This window comes from Haliotis asinina, chromosome 8 (genome assembly GCF_037392515.1).
Source record: "Haliotis asinina isolate JCU_RB_2024 chromosome 8, JCU_Hal_asi_v2, whole genome shotgun sequence".
Taxonomy (NCBI): domain Eukaryota; kingdom Metazoa; phylum Mollusca; class Gastropoda; order Lepetellida; family Haliotidae; genus Haliotis; species Haliotis asinina.
Genome location: NC_090287.1, coordinates 24,166,841 through 24,185,081, shown reverse-complemented (window position 1 = coordinate 24,185,081; position 18,241 = coordinate 24,166,841). Strand labels below are relative to the sequence as shown.

The 18,241-nt window shown below is 37.7% G+C and overlaps 1 protein-coding gene across 1 annotated transcript in view; it reads left to right on the top strand.

Annotated features, from left to right (window-relative positions):
* The window catches only part of LOC137294996 (uncharacterized), a 145,518-nt gene extending 136,992 nt beyond the window's left edge, over positions 1-8,526 (top strand). Inside the window, exon 13 of the mRNA XM_067826237.1 lies at positions 257-8,526. Coding sequence (XP_067682338.1) covers positions 257-391 — 135 coding nt within the window. The 3' untranslated portion in view covers positions 392-8,526. The remainder of the gene's footprint in view (positions 1-256) is intronic.
* Positions 8,527-18,241: the final 9,715 nt, after the last annotated feature.

Here is an 18,241-nt window from a genome sequence, read left to right as displayed (position 1 = left end):
CCATCAGTTTGTATGATCAGGACAGGGTTCAAGAGGACCGAAAGAGGACTGAAAACACACAGGAGTTTAGTGGTCAAGTATGGGTCATGTTACATGTGAAATCCCCATTAATGATCGTGTTGGTGATGATGTATTGTGAATTTTGTAGTTGTAAGGGAAGTTTTTCAACTTGATCAGTCTATGGATTTGATGAAGCTGACCATTTTATATGTTCCTTGATACTTGTCTGTCATTATATTTGTATTTTTGTTTGTAGGAGAATGCAGAACAGCGACAAAAGGATTTCCAGAAATTATTAAATGAACATGCAGAGATTGTACAGGAGATAGGGCGTACAGCCAGTTCAGAGAACCTGATCAGCCAGGCTGAACATGGAGAAAGGGACCATTAACACAGTTATTTCCCTTGGTTGAGGAGCAGATGTCATTTTGAGGAAGCAGACAGCAAATGTTTAGAAGCCAAGTGAAACCATACTTGTTTCACTGACCATTGAATGCCAACCAACTCTACAATGGACCACAGTTAGTGAACAAAATGGATACTGGGTGTGCTTTTGATTCATATCCCCAATGTTGGATATATTCTCTTGAGGTATATTGAACATGGGTCTTCCAAAACAACATCATTACAAGACATTGGACACTCACATTGTGGATACCTTGGTGAATACAAACATTAATACACCAGAAATGATATCAGGATATGTGTGTTGATATAACAGTGAAACAGTTGTATGCGAACATTTATATTCCAGTATATGGTTTTGAGGAATAGGAACATTTGATTTGGGTTCATTACCAGCACCTATAGAATCCTACACGAGTACATAGAAAGTAATGATGTTTGTTACATTGTGTTGAAAGGGGAATGAATGTGGAGATTGAATGAATATATTAAATTGAAAGGCTTCTCTTTCCAATGATTTAGAAGAGGACCGGTGATCAGTTTGGTTTTACAATTATGGCCAAGAAAATTATCCAACTGTAAGAAAACATTCTATAAAAAAAATTATATTGCTTTGGGTTGGTATTTATATCTGTATTTCAACTAAAATGTGCATATTCATGCAAACATGAAGCATATTTTACGTCTGTTCCATGTTTCAAATATAACAAATAATGATCCTCCTTGTCACATTGTGAATTTACTGTTTTAAAAAACTCAATACTGAAATTAGCAAAAGATTATAAAACTTCATCTTTTGATCTTTTAGTTGTCAAAGGCCCTTAATCATTTGTAGTGAGGTGGGGGATGGATGTACTGGAATTAATTTAAGACCTAAATATATTAACAATACCTGGTTCACTGGTAAAGATGATTAAATTACACAGTTGGTATAGAATACTGTTTTAGCCATCAGCCTAGTAATGTTTCATGAAGAGGGTTAGAATCAAGGAACTTGAAAACATTCTCATTGTCTTAGCACAATCAGTCAGATACCAGTATCCTTGCCATGACAGTAGAAGTTCATGAAAACATTGGTGGATGTCATACATACATGCTGTTCTAGATATTTCTGATCTCATGTAATGGGGTGAAAATCTTAATTTCACTTTAAGTCTATATCTCTGTTTTACAAGATCAAGAAAGTACAAGTTTTGTATTCCACTTGTTCTTGGAGAAAAATCATGGAAGCATTTCTGATTTAGTGAAACATTTTCCTTTTTACTGGTCAGAATGTGTTGTTAAAGTACGAGAATGTTGTTAGTTTGGCTCATGCACAAATGATGCATGCTCCATGCATGATGTGCCACAAAGGAATAGACCTACTTTGTTATATAATTGTCAAATATGAAAATTTTTCATATGAATATGTTTCAGAGGTGTAATGGATCATAATACAGTACCGTAAAAGCTAAAATGTCGTTTTCAGTAAGAATTATTCATCATTTAGATCAAAGTACGTTTTGAAGGTGTCATCCATGTTGAATATTTGTTTCATTTTCAAAACATCAATCTACTTCAAGTACAAGATCTACCAGTCTAAAACTATTAACATGCATTCAAATTAATTAGGGTTGTCATGTTTATATTTATTGTTTTGAAATGCTATGTCATTTGGTTAATGGCTTTAATAGAATTTAGTAGGTTGTTCAAGTAAATATACACTTGTTAATGTCTTTTAGCATTGCAACTTCTTCATATATACCAGTTAGTTACTATTTTACAAAGGACATATATGTGTTACAATATGCATAATCTAGTTTCACATAATTTAAGTATAACAACTGGACATGTGTTAAAGGTTGTATTAGTGTAGGGTAAAACATAATATTATAGAAGTCACTTGTACTACTATTCTTTGAGTAAGTACATATTCAACAATAAGTCAGTATATTTAGTTTTCATCATAGTAGCATTGTCATTGTTTATTTTATTCATTCCATTACAAGACATATTGTTTGCAAAAGTCTACAGAGGTGTCTATATTCCAGGAATTCATATTTTGTTTGCCTAAAATCAGAAAAATAAAAAACAATGCATATCATCTGGCGTTTTTCCATTGAATGAGTATGGCTACCTGATGTTTCCTCAGTGTTCTTCTTAGGAGAAACATTACTTGCATGTACATATCTGCTATAACCAATCAAAGGACTGTTAGCATTAAGGACTGACTCCATCTTGCTGTTTTTCTTGAAATGTCTGAGGCAATTTAAAATAAAACAGGAGACAAGAGAAGAGAGAGGCTTAAAATAGGATGAATGCTGTTACAATGAAAAAGAAAATTCAGTGCAAGCTTGCTTTCTGTTATACAAGGTGTTTGTGTGCTTCTTTAATTTTCTTAAGTTTTGAAAAGTTTAGAAAGATTTATCTATCAAGCAATAATTATCTTTAGCCTTTATTGTTCATCTTGTAATTTCTGAAAATTAAACTCTATGATTTAATCACTCTTGCTATATGTGGTAAATTGGATTTTAAAAAAATAACCAATGTGTTTGAATTTACTGTGAATCATCTTCAAATATATTTATCTTTGAAGGCTGTTTTAGGTTGATGGCGTAAATTTTTGCTGTCTCGTCATGAAATAATTAAAAATGCATTATGTACAGACATATACACCTGTGAATGGATAAAGCATCTGTTGCAATAAGATTCCATATAGAACAGACATACATTTAAATTGCATGCTGTATTTTTTTAATGTAAAAATTGATTTTGTTTACAAAGAAACATACTTATATTGAAATGATTAAAATGAAATGAAAAGACAACCTTTTTAACTTCGCCATGGCAGCAGTTACTGACTTACCCCTTTAACTGCATCCTGAACTACTTTGTATAATACGTGCGCTTGTCACACCACGGTCTAAGTTTGATTTTCCAAATGGGTATAATGTGTGAGACATTTGTATAGGATGTTGTATTGTTGCTAAAACAATCAGAAACCATACCTACTCTCTTCTTTCACCTTATAAAAGGATCAGTGGTAATTTTGAGTTGCTTTCCTCATATAATTTGGAGATTATACAAAGTGAGATCTCTCTTATGTGTACATATTCCCTAAACTATAAATGGACTATAAATAGAATCTCGTCTGAGTGTCTTCTGAGATAAAGAATGTCAAGATTAGCTGATGAAGAGAACAAATGTTTTGGACTTACCAAGGGTATTTTTACTTTTATCAGCAAGTCCGTGCGGTTCTATTTATAATTCAGAATTCTTCTTCTACCTTTATCTGTGTGTAAGCAGTGTGGAGAATGTGAAGGGAACAACTCCAGCTTCAGTGTCAGATTTGTGATGTTGTGACATCATGGTAACTGAGGAAATCACAATGGTCTCCAAAGTATTGTGATGCATTTTCATTGTAGTAGTTATCTCGCCTAATTCATACCTTATGTACAGGCTAGCTTTGTACCTGTTGAAATCTGTGTTAAAATTTATTCTCAGATTGGGTAGTCAGAAGGCTTAATTACTTCGTTTACAGGTGTCATAACCCACCTGTATAGATCAATGCTTATGATGCCATTCACTGTATTCCAAAGACAACTTTTAGATGGATGGAATATTGCCGAGTGTGACTTTTAACAACAAATATGCCAGCCAGCATTGGAAGATAGTCAGGGAAAGAAACCTTTAAACATTTCCACTAGGCCCCAGGATCAGTAAGTGGACAATAATTAGTGGTCCTGACCATACGTTAGTGGTTCAAAATAGCAGTTGTAGGTTTACTTAACATTCAATACAAATTTCAGTGGCCACCAGGAGCACTACAAACTTATCATTTAGCAGTCTTGATGAATTTTTACTTGCCATTGACCACAGGACCAGCGTAAATTTGGCACAGTGAGAATGAAGTAAAAAATGGGTGTTTCTTGCTTGTGACCAGGTGAATATTTATGGAGAAACATAGACATTCGCCTGTATGTAGCCTCTAGGATGATAGGATGTTGTTTACTAGTATACAAAGGCTTGGTGATAAGTATAGTATTGATGTATTTCATCTAGCTTGTCTTAACTAGCATGATGTGTGGAGTACATTCAGATACTGATATAACTTTCTTGTGTAAATAAGAATGTTAAAAGGCAGTTTTTATCTTCACTTGGTTTATAAATGTGTCCAATGTCACAAATGTGAAATGAACTTTCCTTCATCCCAAGTCTGTCAACAGTGGTTAGTGACTTGTTATTTTCTTTTAAATTGACCAATAAGTAATTGAAAGTACTTCAAACACCTGTCACTTAAAATAGAAAGATTTATGTTTTCTCCTGTTTCTTTGAATCCTGCAAATGGGGAAACAGAAGGAGTAGTTCTGAATCTTTTTCAAATCCACTATGATTTTGGAGAGGGGTGACAAAGCAATGCTTAAGGTGTAGGGAGTGTACATGAAACCACGATCTCTCATAGGTTGAATGGAGTGGAGTGGGTCAGAGTGAAGTGGAATGGAAAAATTGTCAGAAGTTTCTGGAGTCTGTAAAATAAAGGTTCAAGTTTAATTTTTATTTACATGTATTTGACATTTTTATGATGACGCTATGACCCAAAGTTAACTCAGTTGGAAAAGGCAGGAGATATATCTCCTTGTTTGGGGCATGCTACAAGGGACGTTTCAGGAACCTTAAGATGACCACTGTTCTGAACTTTTGAATATGTCATAATGTGAAATTCAAGAACACATAATCATCTATGGCCCTGATGTAACATAAAGCAGAATAAAACATCCCTTATTTGTTCCATAGTTCTGTAAATGGTTCCAGCAGGAGACATACATGCATGTGCGAGATTGTGGTTATGTATCTACTGTTTTGTATCAGGTCGTCTTTTCACATGGTCTAATGGTTGCAGATCGTGAAGAGCCTGCTGGTACAGATCTTCTTTGTTGCAAAGTCTGGATGTGCAAGGTCATGGTTACAGGTCCAGTGTGATAGCAGCTCCTCATCGTAGTTGTTGATGTCCCTGGAACAAAGAGTTCCTTTTTGGCAGGTATTCTGCGCAGCCTGTCAGGGATATTCTTGTAGAAGGCATTTGTAGTTGCCAAACTTAATGGTTGAAGATCCTGTGATAGATGCTCGTAGGTAGTATCATTGTGGAATTCTCTAAACTCTACCAGGTTCTAATGGTAGATGGTACTATCATAAACAGTCCTGTTAGTAGCAGGTACTTGTACAGGAATTTCCTGTGTTAGATAGTTTTCAATTTTAAAAGAAAGATGTGGCAGGTTGTCCATTGATAAATAATCCTGTATGTAGCAGGTGCTTGTACCAGAATGCCTGCACTGTACTAGGTTTCAATGGTAGATGGTACTATCATAAACAGTCCTGTAGGAGGTACATGTGTAGAATGTGTAAGAGGTCATTGTGGTCAACAGTTCCATTATAGAGGGTCCTGTCCTTAGCAGGTCCTCTGATTGTATGTTCTATCACAGTGTGTCCTGGCCATAGCAGGTCCTCTGATCGTACGTTCTGTAACAGAGGGTCCTGTCCTTAGCAGGTCCTCTGATTGTATGTTCTATCACTGACGGTCCTGTCCATAGCAGGTCCTCTGTATGTTCTATCACAGAGGGTCCTGGCCATAGCAGGTCCTCTGATCGTATGTTCTGTAACAGAGGGTCCTGGCCATAGCAGGTCCTCTGATTGTATGTTCTATCACAGAAGGTCCTGGCCATAACAGGTCCTCTGATCGTATGTTCTGTAACAGAGGGTCCTGGCCATAGCAGGTCCTCTGATTGTATGTTCTATCACAGAAGGTCCTGGTGGCATTAGGTCCACGTGAACCGGATCAGTCACAGCAGAACAGAAGGTGTTATGCAGAATACTTGTGTATATATATTAAAGATTTCTTGAATTAAAATAAAAATATTTATTGTCCTTCCTTCATTGAGAAGATTGTTACATGCCAGTATGAAGCTTCAAGTAAACCTGTTTTTCCTCATTTCATGTTTCTAGGATCTGACAAAACATATTTTATCTCTTCGTCTTATTAGGTTAACTGTGCACTGCTGATGCCTGCTTCAGTTTAGTATTCACCATTTAGAATTTGCATCAAATATCAAATGAAAAACTCAATTGTTTGTTCTTTAATTTCAACTGAACTGTTCGATTTCCTCAGCAATATTTCACATATTACAAAGTATTAGTAATTTTTTTTCATAAGTATGCAGTTTTTTTAATAGTGTAGGCCAAGCCCTTTAAGAGCATGAGTGTCATGGCGACAGTTGGCCTCCCTAACTCTTCTAGCAATAGCCCCACTGTTTGTGGGAGATAGCTGTACATATTGTTGACAAAGATCATCTTGCCTTACATCAGTCCAGTTGCACTGTCCAGTATAGTCAGTCACACCTCTCTGTTTTAAAAATGTCAAAGATTTTCAGATTAAATCTGTGCCCATGTTTGTTGTGTAATGAATACTTGGTAGGTATAACAACGCAGATGTGTTAGGGGAATCAAGGGGGAAATCATATCAAGTTCATGCAATTTCACTTCATTTTTGTTTTGGTTTGAAGACAGAAAATATACTGATGAAAAGAAAAAGCATCAGATTGTTATGAAATATTTTCATGCCACAGCTACATTAATGCCAGGTTCCATTGATGTGTATAACAGATTTCAGTGACTAACTGACCTTGATTATTCGACAAAAACATATTAACCTGAGTGACATCGGGGAAAAGCTAAATGGATCAAAGAAAATCAGTCATAACAGCCTAAATTTCAAACCATCTCATGTTTCCCTTTGTTCAACTTATCTTTATTCTTTTCGTCAGTATACATTGATAACTGATTGCTGTGATTTCATTTGTACTTAACACTACCAGTTTCATTATTTTGATGTCTCAAACTTGCATCTTTTATTGAACAAAACAATTGTCCCATTGTAAGCGCTGCTGTTTCTTAAGTAAATACACTTTGTACACTGATCCCAATGAACATTCAGAATTGATGGTACATCTTTAACACACTTATTCCACATTTCATAAATATTTGGTGAGATTTGTCTTGAGTATATTCTCAGATAACAGATGTCCAAGGAGACAAGTGTAGAGCAAGACGTTTTCAAAATGCTGAGAGTATATGGTTACTTCTGAGATGCTTAAAGATTCTTGAGTATTTTTGTTCACAGTAATAAATATTCATCATCTCATCTTTGAATATCCTTCAACAAAGTACATTCTTTGTCTTTGCATGCTTACATGACTTTTTCATAGAATAAGTGTAATCAGTTATTGGATAACTATGCATTGTAAATGTTTGTTGAATTCTTGAAAATTCATGCTGTGGTACACATGGAAGTGTACTCATGACTGACTACTGCGAAAGGACTGAATATTTTAGGTTGGCAGCCTATGTGTGGCGAATATGTCTTGTCATGTTTGTTATTGGCCCTGATTGTACAAGTGATTATATGCCCTTATAAGGATGTCATATCAGTGAGAGATTCCACCTGGACATTTTGAGGTCACTTTTGACCTTGGCCTCAGGGTTTTCAAGGTCATGCTTGCATTCTGATCTACTTTTTCATCTTGTATATACTTTCTTAGTACACATTTCCACTTTGTGTGAGGTTTGGATTTTTCTTGGCACTTCAAATTCAGACTTGTGTATCAGCATTGTTTTTGAAGCAGCATAATGTATTTGTGCTTAAGTTTCTTTCAGAAAGTAATTATTAATTGTGACAAGAGGTATAGCATTTGAAACACAATCTGAACTTGTATGCCTTTATGCTATTAAAGGGGGATAATCCAACATATTTGAATATGTCTGCTCCTATCTTCAAATCAAATCTGTGGCATAAATTCTTATCCCGAATGAATTTCTTCAAAGTTTTGGATTTTTAACACATAAAGTCTCATAAAGAACTAAAATTTGCTTCTGTGAGTTGTCTCCCTTTATGGTTGTTGATGACCTTGACCTGTTGACCTCGATGTAGTTTCTACCATGTCCAGTCTGCTAGTGTACCAGATGATTGGAATATATGTGAGTACCTAGTTGTGTACATAGTCAGGATGTGTAAACTTTGAATGTTTTGTCTTATATGACATGGTAACATATTTTTGTAAAAAAAAGATCAGGAATAAAAATTTTGTTTCATCCAATTTCATGTCCTCACTGATTTCATTGTAGACACAGACTGTGAGTGAGAATGCTTTGACACCTGCGTAATCAATAGCAATCGTCTCATTAAAAATAGTATCAGGGTCTATGATCACGTCTAGAGTGGTGATAAGATGGACATCTAGTATTGTTAGGCGAGGAGGTTATAGTTAATTCATGATGTTTACTTAGTGGCCAGTGTGGATAAATTCAGAAGATGAGAATGCACAGATGCTTATCCCACAAAGTGACAAAAGTCAGTAACATTGAAGCTACAAGTGTAAGACAGCTTCAATTTATTGATTTTCTATGATGAAGTGTGACTAAATCAACTGCACTGGGTAATGTTTGCTGTGTTGATTGATTGATTATCGATTGATCGATCGATCGATTGATTGATTTATTGATTGATTGATTGGCCAGACAATATTCCAGGTCAACATCATGACCATCATTCCACTCAGCTGAAATACGATGACTTGTCAATCAAGTCAATGAGTCTGACCACCCGATCACCTCAAACGACATAATGGGTTACTCAAGACAAATTCCAACCAGGATCTTCATGGGTCTTAAGAGGGTAATACAATCTTAATAAGTGGGAAATAGACAATAGATGACTCCAGTCCATCAGTTTCAGGTGGAGTATAGATTGAGTGAGTTTAGTGTTACACGGCACTCTGCAATATTCCAGCTATATGGCGACGGTCTGTAAATAATCGATTCTGGACAATCCAGTGACCAACAACATGAGCATCGATCTGCGCAAATGTGAACCAATGACGTGTGAACTAGTCACATTCTTTAATGTAACTCACTGATTTAATAATTCCATGGAGTTCCATATGAAAAAGAACATTCTATGAAAGGTTTGTGATACACTATTATGTACATGGAAATAAATATTGCAAGATTGTATATTTTTCATAGTATCAATATATTACCCTTAATCATATGAAAGAAACTTATCCAACGGTGAGTTTTATTTATTATCTGGATATATTAGCCCTCAGGGAATAATTAAGTGCCAAATGTAAACGCAAAAGGTTGTAGAAACATGACAGCATTGGTACACAACAACTTTGAGTTGAGTACACATGACATAATGGGTTACTCAAGACAAATTCCAACCAAGATCTTCATGGGTCTTAAGAGGGTAATACAGCAATCTTATTACCTTAATCATATGAAAGAAACTTATCCAACGGTGAGTTTTATTTATTATCTGGATATATTAGCCCTCAGGGAATAATTAAGTGCCAAATGTAAACGCAAAAGGTTGTAGAAACATGACAGCATTGGTACACAACAACTTTGAGTTGAGTACACATATTGCACGTGATGCTCAGAGTTTATCGTTCTATTTATGGTGCTCCAGATTAGTCAAAATATTGATACAGACAAATACGAACATAAATGGCTACAGGGGAGTTACAAATCATAGGTGTTGAGGTACCTTTTCACAGGTGCATATTAAATGTGTAACTCTACCAGACGCTGTGTCACATATAGATATAGTATTCCCAGAAATTATTGAGAATCATGTTGCGTCATGTAACTCATTACGTTTATTAACTTCTGGCGTTTTACTTACATAAACATGTTAAAACATCATCCTTTTACAGTCTCAGTGTTGTTTTAGTACTTTGTTAGACCTCCTCGCTCAGCAATGCATGCCTGAATAGGCCTAGGCACACTACACATCAAAGTTTGTAGGTAATCGTGTGACAGGGTATCCCAATATTGGACCACCTCGGCCTTCATATCTTCAATATTTCTCAGTCCTTTTTTGGTTTATTCTGTCCTTCATGACTCCCCACACATTCTCAATTGGGTTTAGGTCTGGGCTGTAACTGGGCCAGTCTAACACTTGAACATTTTCGCCCGACAACCACTGTTTTGTGTAGCGCGCAGTGTGTTTTGGGTCATTATCACGCTGGAAAATCCAATCATCTTCATACAATGTTTGTGCTGTCGGAAGAAGGTGACCATTTAGAATGTCAACGTATCTTTCTTTTGTCAAGTTTCCCGTGAAAACACACAATGGCGTCACTCCGCGAGCCGATATGCCACCCCACATGTGAAACTTCGGGCTATGTTTTGGTCGCTGGTAGATAGGTTTGACAGTATCTTTGGTCCACATTTTCACACAATTAGGGAAAAGCCAAACAGAACTTTCATCCGAAAACAAAAAAATATCCCAATCTTGATTTTCATGAGCCTGACACCAGTTTAAACGGTTTTCCTTTTGTGCATCTTTCATCAACGGCGAGGGAATTCCACGTTTTTTCACCCAATTAAGTCTCTGTAATTTCTGCCTAACTGTTTCATTGCTTACCTGAGGACTTCCTCTGCTAATCATTTCATTTCTGATGTTCTCAACACTTTTCAATTTGCCCCTACTAACAATCTGCCCAAGTCTTCGGCGATCCACAACACCGAATTTCCTAGGCCGACCTGCCCCTGCTTTGTGCTCTATCCCGGTTCCTGTTTGAATATTCTTCAAAGTTCTGTATACTGTAGACAGAGGAATACCATGTCTACAAGCTAACACCTTAGCATCAGCCTCACCCCTTTCAAAATCATCTAGAATGAGCTTTCTTTTCTCTCTTGCTGTAAATTCTGCCATGTCAACACAGGAAGCCGTCTGCTCAGGCAAGGGAGATAACTCTTGACGTAATGCGCTGCCTTCTAAGGCTTCAAGAGTTGTCTCCCTTATTTAGTATGCTTAGTGCATAGTGAAAGCCCTTTTTCCAATCTTAGCATCATTAGGAAAAAAAACAAAGATTTTCTCAAAAATTTCTGGGAACACTGTAGATACTCACAGCATTTATGTACATCTGCGGTTTACATGTGTCACAGTGTTTTCCGTCACAGTGTCATGACTCTATGCGTGGCTCTATGTATAAAGACGTATCCAGCTATGTGGTGGCCAGTCTGTAAATACTCAAACAAGAACCAGGGGAAAAAGTGACTGATATCAAGACCATCGATTAACCAAATTGGGGTATAAATACATGTGTCTACCAAGTCAGCGAGCCTTACCATCAGATCAAGTCAGTCGCCTCTTTCAAGCATTAACCATTAACTAATTTCAAGCGCTGCAGGCAATGTTTCTGTTATATGACTGTATAATTTGAGAAGAGCGCACAAGGAGAAGCAGGACGTGGGCATGTTCTCCTTGTTTAAATTCGTAGACCACTCATTCTCAATATACGTGTACAATTAATATTACTAAAAATGCACGTGGTACAATTTCCGGTAAACGCTTGATTAAAACGTTACAGTTTATGACTGATATTATTTTAAATCGAAGTGGCAACATGCTAATTAGCGTTAGTGTCATACTTTAGCGTTAGTGTCATACTTTATAGTCCATATGTATGAGAAATGCCCCAGCTAAGAAAAAAAATGTCAAAATAGGAACAGATGACATTCTGGAAACGGAAACAAGTGTCTAATGACAGCACAGGGTTTGCTTAGTCATACTATTTAGCGTTGTTTCACCTAAAAATAAATGTTCTATGTCGCTGTTTTCATGTATTTTACGTTATGGATTTATATTCAAAGTAAATTCAATTCTAACTTGCAGTGAACATCTGTATCATCGCGTAATTGGTTTATTTAACTGTGGATTTAAAAAAGAATAAAACGTTTCATGTCGTATGGTGTTTGTACCTGCTTGAGTTGTGTAACCTTAAAGGTAAGGTTTTATTTTACTTTAGGTTTTTTTTCTGGCAAAATAGAGAAAATAAATACTCGTCAAATAATACTACGGGTTCATTAGGCCCTAATGATGCCAGTAAATGGAGAAATCTGTAAATTCCTGTCAAATATATTAGTTGGCTACGTCACCGCCATTGTCGTTTACGTTATGTTTATGAGGCTATATATTTTTATTGTCAATACATATGCTATCTACATTATACCTAAAGGTCTAAATTATCAAATATAACTTATGTTGTAACATAAATAAGTGAGTTAGTTTGTTGAACGGCGGTATAACCTAAAGTGAACCTGTACATTTGAGAAAATCGTAAAACCTGTGTAAAGGTTACCGACAGTGCTTGTTATCGTCTGATTGTGTAGTTTCTGCTAAAAGGCAGTCGCGTGTAAGGTCAAATGTTTCTTCCACGAACATATTTTTTCATAATGTAAAATAAAAGATTCACAAGGTAATTATAATATACAATCAGACGTGCTTCCATCCTTCTTAGATATTACGGGCGATGTTCAGGACAGTGATTTTTTCTTTAAGCGTCCAGGAATATGTATTCTTAATTATAAATGAGTAATCTTGAAAGGTTTACACATTTGATTGATTAAACAACAGTTACATAACAAAATTGTAATTGCAATTTTTGGAAGACGATAACAAGAAATTAGGTTTGAATTGGATGTTGAAACTTCATAAACTTAGTTTACAAGTACGTGACTTTTACGCTATGCAAGTTACAGCCTCTTAATCCTGCCTTCGTTTTCTTTCGAAATACGTATGGCAGTTGTGCACTTACATTGAAAATGTGCGAGATATATCAAGAATAACACTTCCTTTGAACTCCATACCTGGAGAAAGCAATTGAGAACGCCCGCAAGACACATTGCAATACTTCTTACAGGAACTAAACGTAACATTAGATTCGTTATAATATGAATTAAGTTCAATATGTTCACCATGTCAGTTGGGGTCATTCGCCATGTACCACGTCCCCTTGCCACTCCAGCATCCTATGATTATAGGTTGAAATCTATGTTCGCCCCGATTATGATTCCACCTTGTTAGAATCAGACTAGTTTGTCTCACAGGCCCTGAAGAATTGTATTTTCCCTGTCCCTCCCTGCCACGCTAAAGCCCTAAAATATCCTTGAAATTTCAATACTGAAAAAAATGACTCCCCATCAAAACAAGTGTGATTGCGTTAATGTTTAAGTGGACTTCTTCTGTCCTGATGTAGTCTGTCTTTAAGTCCCTGAACCACATTGCCACATTCATATCACCTGAAACTGATCGCTGTATTCGAGCCAGCTCATGGCCCTATCCCACAGCATCGTGCCTGAGATCAAAGAATCGAAGAGTAAAAGAACGTTTAGTGTCTTGGCAACACGTTGGGTTCTGTTTAAGACCCTACCGTCAGACAGTGAGAAGAAACACGCTCTTATAAGAGGCCTCGAAACGTTGAGACAAACGTTTTATTTGTTTTCTTGTGGTGCGGAGGACGTCAAAAATACTTTTGGAATTGAGAAATCCATTTCTGTTGACGGAGATGTCTTTAAGCTTTGTGAAACTGCTCCTGCATTCCGATAACACATCAACTATGAGAGTAGTTGCAAGTGGTCTGTTACCTTGAAGATCAAGAATCTCCAGTCATGCTGAGGGACAAAAGTAAGTGAACAAATACGAGCACAGCCTGATTACGTCGTTTAACCTTTCATTCTCAGAGTACCTGAACCACAGTATTTTCCCTACAGCCCAGCCCTCCCTGCAAAGCTAAAGCCATAAATGAAGCATGTCTAGATCTCCTCAGGGTCTGAATCTCTGGTCTCCTAGGGGTTCCTGTACAGTGACGTCATGTTTGTTTACGGTCCGAAAGTAGTCCCTAAAATTTGCATATGACCTCTCTAATTTGCATCGGTATCCGTATGTGACCCCAACGGATACCGAAAATATCTGTTGTCTTTATCCTGCCGAGAACACTAGGCTAAGATTGTCGTAAGTGCCACACATTTACATTAACATACGACTATCTTAGCTCTTAGAGAGCTTCGAAACTCTAGGCCCAGCGTAGCTTTGTTGATGCGTCACTCTATCCCAATTGGTGAACGTCATTCAGTGGATTGCCTCGTCCATACTTGATCATCCAGTGACCGTCAGGGATATAGCTGGAATACATCCAAGTGCGGGGTTAAACGGAAAAAAATACAACACGCGTGCAAGCATACATACAAACTGGCTCGCCAACCAATCCGTGATATACCGTAGATTGCCTTCAAAGACCCGATGAACTCACTCTCACCGGAAACCATCGTCACTTACTCACAATGATGTTCCAGAATTCCATTAACAATTCACATCAAATCCTAGAGAAGCCAAGTCATATTTGTAGATTCAAGCCTTGTTCGTAATTTTGTTCTAAATATATTTATTTTTTGTATGTCTAACTGAGATGGGAAAATTCATTCATATGTGTGCCACCTTGACCTGCTGTGATGTCTTGTTTACAACCCTGAATCACGTGCCATAAATATCGCACTGCCTCTGGTTGCATTATTCGTGCGTCCTGTCTTACTCTGCGTCGCTTGTTTTCTTGCCATCTCTGTCTTATACATTAATTCCTTATTATAAATTGTCAGCTTTGCGTCTATCAATCGCATTGACGTCACACAATACGCACGTGCTTTTGTCTCCAGGCACCGTGGTTACCATGTCCATGACGTCATCGCTCTAAAATCTATAGTACTATCGTTGCCCTATGTTTAGAATCCCATTAGAACCGAAGGGCCATATCGGTACGTCCCCATCCTCCAAGGATAGACACTTCAACACTACCGACTTGTGACTTCATAATGGCGACGCTGAAGACAAACCACGTCACGGCGACCATCCTCGCCCATAGCACTGTTTCTCCTGGTCTATGCCTTTTCATTAATAACAAATTCTATAAATATATGTCCCTTATCCAGAGGTGGTGTGGTCCAAGAGCATCTCAGGCCCAGTCTGACAGAGACACGGTATTGATCCCCCGGTTGCTTTAACTGCCCTAACATTTCTTAGGCAACAGGGGACCTAATTATACGGCTATTTTCAGCATGAAAATCGCTGCTTGTGCAAATTAACAAAATATTTTCTTATAATTGTGACGAGATGAACTTCAAACAAAAGTCGCCACAGCGAGTCTGCCCTGTGTAGACATGAAGCGGGGAACAATAGCAAGGGCATTGGGGCCAATAATTCCGGGAACTCCTGGGAGAGATAGTAATGTTCTCACGTCGAACTCAAGGAGATTCAATGGCGACGTGAAGGACTCTAGCTTCAGACCAGTGACTCGCCGCATGGTTGAATATGTCGTTAATGTCCTATTCTGGAATCCTGGCAGCTGTTGCACCTTGTATTTTAAGACGTCTTGGCGTGTTTTCAGCGTCTAATCACCGACTATCCCATATTCGTCTCCAAATGGAATCATTTCACATTGATCACGTTTAACTGGAAACACCGTGAACATCAAAGCCGTTGGTTAATTAACAAGAAATATTGTTTTCCTCACGAAGCATTTGTGTAGCAATTAAATAATGATCCAAGCCTATCGCACCGGCATTCTCCCGTGATTATACAGTATAACAGTTGTGTCTGGTAGTAACGAACAATAACGTTCCCGTGTATGTAGTTTTATTACACTGTGAATTATCCCCTGCGTGGTTTATTCGTCATATCGGCTAAACAGTGAAAAAAACAAACTAGTTTCAGGAACATTACACCCATTACAGTGGTTTGGATCTGCAAGGAATTACTGGGTGAGTGAATTTAGTTTTACGCCGCACTCAGGAATATTCCAGCTATATGGCGGTCTGTAAATGATTAAGTCTGGACCAGACAATCCAGTGATTGACAGCATGAGCATCGATGACATGACTGTGTCAACCATGTCAGCGAGCCTGACCACTCCCGATTGCGTAAGTCGCCTCTTACGACAAGCATAGGTTGCTGAAGGCGAATACTCTAACCCGGGCTTTTTGCGGGTCAGCATGGAATTAAGGAATACCGGGTACATGTGGTAGGACGAGGGGAGGATTCGAAACTCATTTGTCATATTTTGTTAATGTTTGATACATGTTATATGGGATGCATGATGGCTATATCTCACCAATCACTCAGGTTTCTATAGCTGGTCTGTCTCACCGTTCCTGAGTTGACCCCTCATTCCTAACCCTTCAGTGCTAAAGCCGTAAATGAAACAAGTTATTCCATTCTTACTTACTCAGCTTCAAGAGGAATAGTTTGAATCTCTGAAAATTATATACATTCAGAGACTATAAGCGTTATTCTATCAGTCTTCGGGCGGTGGCGTTGACTAGTGGTTAAAGATTTTGCCCGTCAGGTGTCCCCCGTCGTGATATTACTGTAATACAGTGGAAGCTGTCATAACCGGCATCTGACCAATCCGGCAAGTTGTCAACACTAGCATAAAATCTCAGTCCCGTCCGTGGCATGTAAAATTTACCATCAGCTCTATAACCCGACATGTTGTCTAAACCGGATTATTTATCCAGTCCCGGTTTAGACAGCTTCTACTGTATTACTAAACTAAAAGCGGCATAAACCTAAACTCACTCCATCAGTCTTCATGCCAGGTTGCCCTTTCTGTTCCTCTATAGATCATTATGAATTGTACAATTTCATTAGGATCAGCCATTGGACTCCGATACGATATCTTTCTGCCTGATGACCATCACGCACAGTGATATCGAATGACAATCAATACGTAGTTTTTAGTTCAGAGTAATATTGACGGAAGGATGGAGAAACGTTCATCCCTTCTGGTTTCTTTTGCCGATTAGCCCGTGGAGATCCGAGTTAGAATTGATCTTCAATAACCCATGCTTGCCGTAACAGGCACCAACGGGCCAGGTTCGCTGGCTTGGGTCACACATTGCTTAGATGTTCGATGCTCATGTTCGTCACTGGATTGTCTGGCCCAAACACGATCATTTACAAACCGCCGCCATATTGCTGGAATACTGAGGTGTAAAACTGAACTCACTCTCTCACATGTGTATTTATACTGTGTTATGATAAGCAGGTACAGTACATGCTCCCAAAATGTACTGGGATGTAATGTACTCCCAAATGAGTTTCACCAAATCTCTTGAGATATATCTTCCAGACAGTTTTGGTGGAAACTTCTTTCATGATCATATTGATCATATGTGACGAATAGAGAGACGCTATGAGCTTCAATAGACTGAACAGTTCAACCCCACCATCTGTAAACTGAACAAACATGTCAGTTATATAATACAACCAGTTCACTTCATGTCCTCGAAATAGAACGATCGGGTAAATATAAAAAAATATAGTTACGGTAACCAACCCGACATTTTGCTTTGTCCACCTGTTCATTGGAGACCCGAGTGCACATCATACATCATCATTGAAGACGAGGATTTTGAAAGCCCGTCAGTCGTAACATACGACATAACTATCTTAGGTGAGCCCCCGCATAGATCGAAACATTCATCAAAATAACTTTTTGTTCAAGAAATCTGTGAATAGTATTATGTGTGAATAGTAATATGATGAAGGAACCGTCGCATTTCTTCAATACAATCTATTGCAACTGGTTTGGTTTGTTTGTTGTTTAACGAACATTCCAGATGAATGGCACCAGTTTGCATTATAATCAATGCTGGGGAAATCCAGTGATCAACAGCATGAGCATCGATCTAGGCAACTGGTGTATGGGGACTAATGTTAACCTATGGCAAATCAGAGAGCCTGACAACCGGCTCCCGTTAGTCACCTCTTTGAAAAAATATGACAAGCTTGTGTTTTGCTAAAGACCAGTTCTAAACCACTTCCTCGAGTTTTTTTCTGAGTAGGAGCGTGATGCATAAACTATATAATAACATAAAGAAGGTGCTCCCGAACGTATTGTGTATTTTCATAACAGACATTACTGTTTAAAGTGGCGTTAAATTTAACTCACTCGCCGTGTAT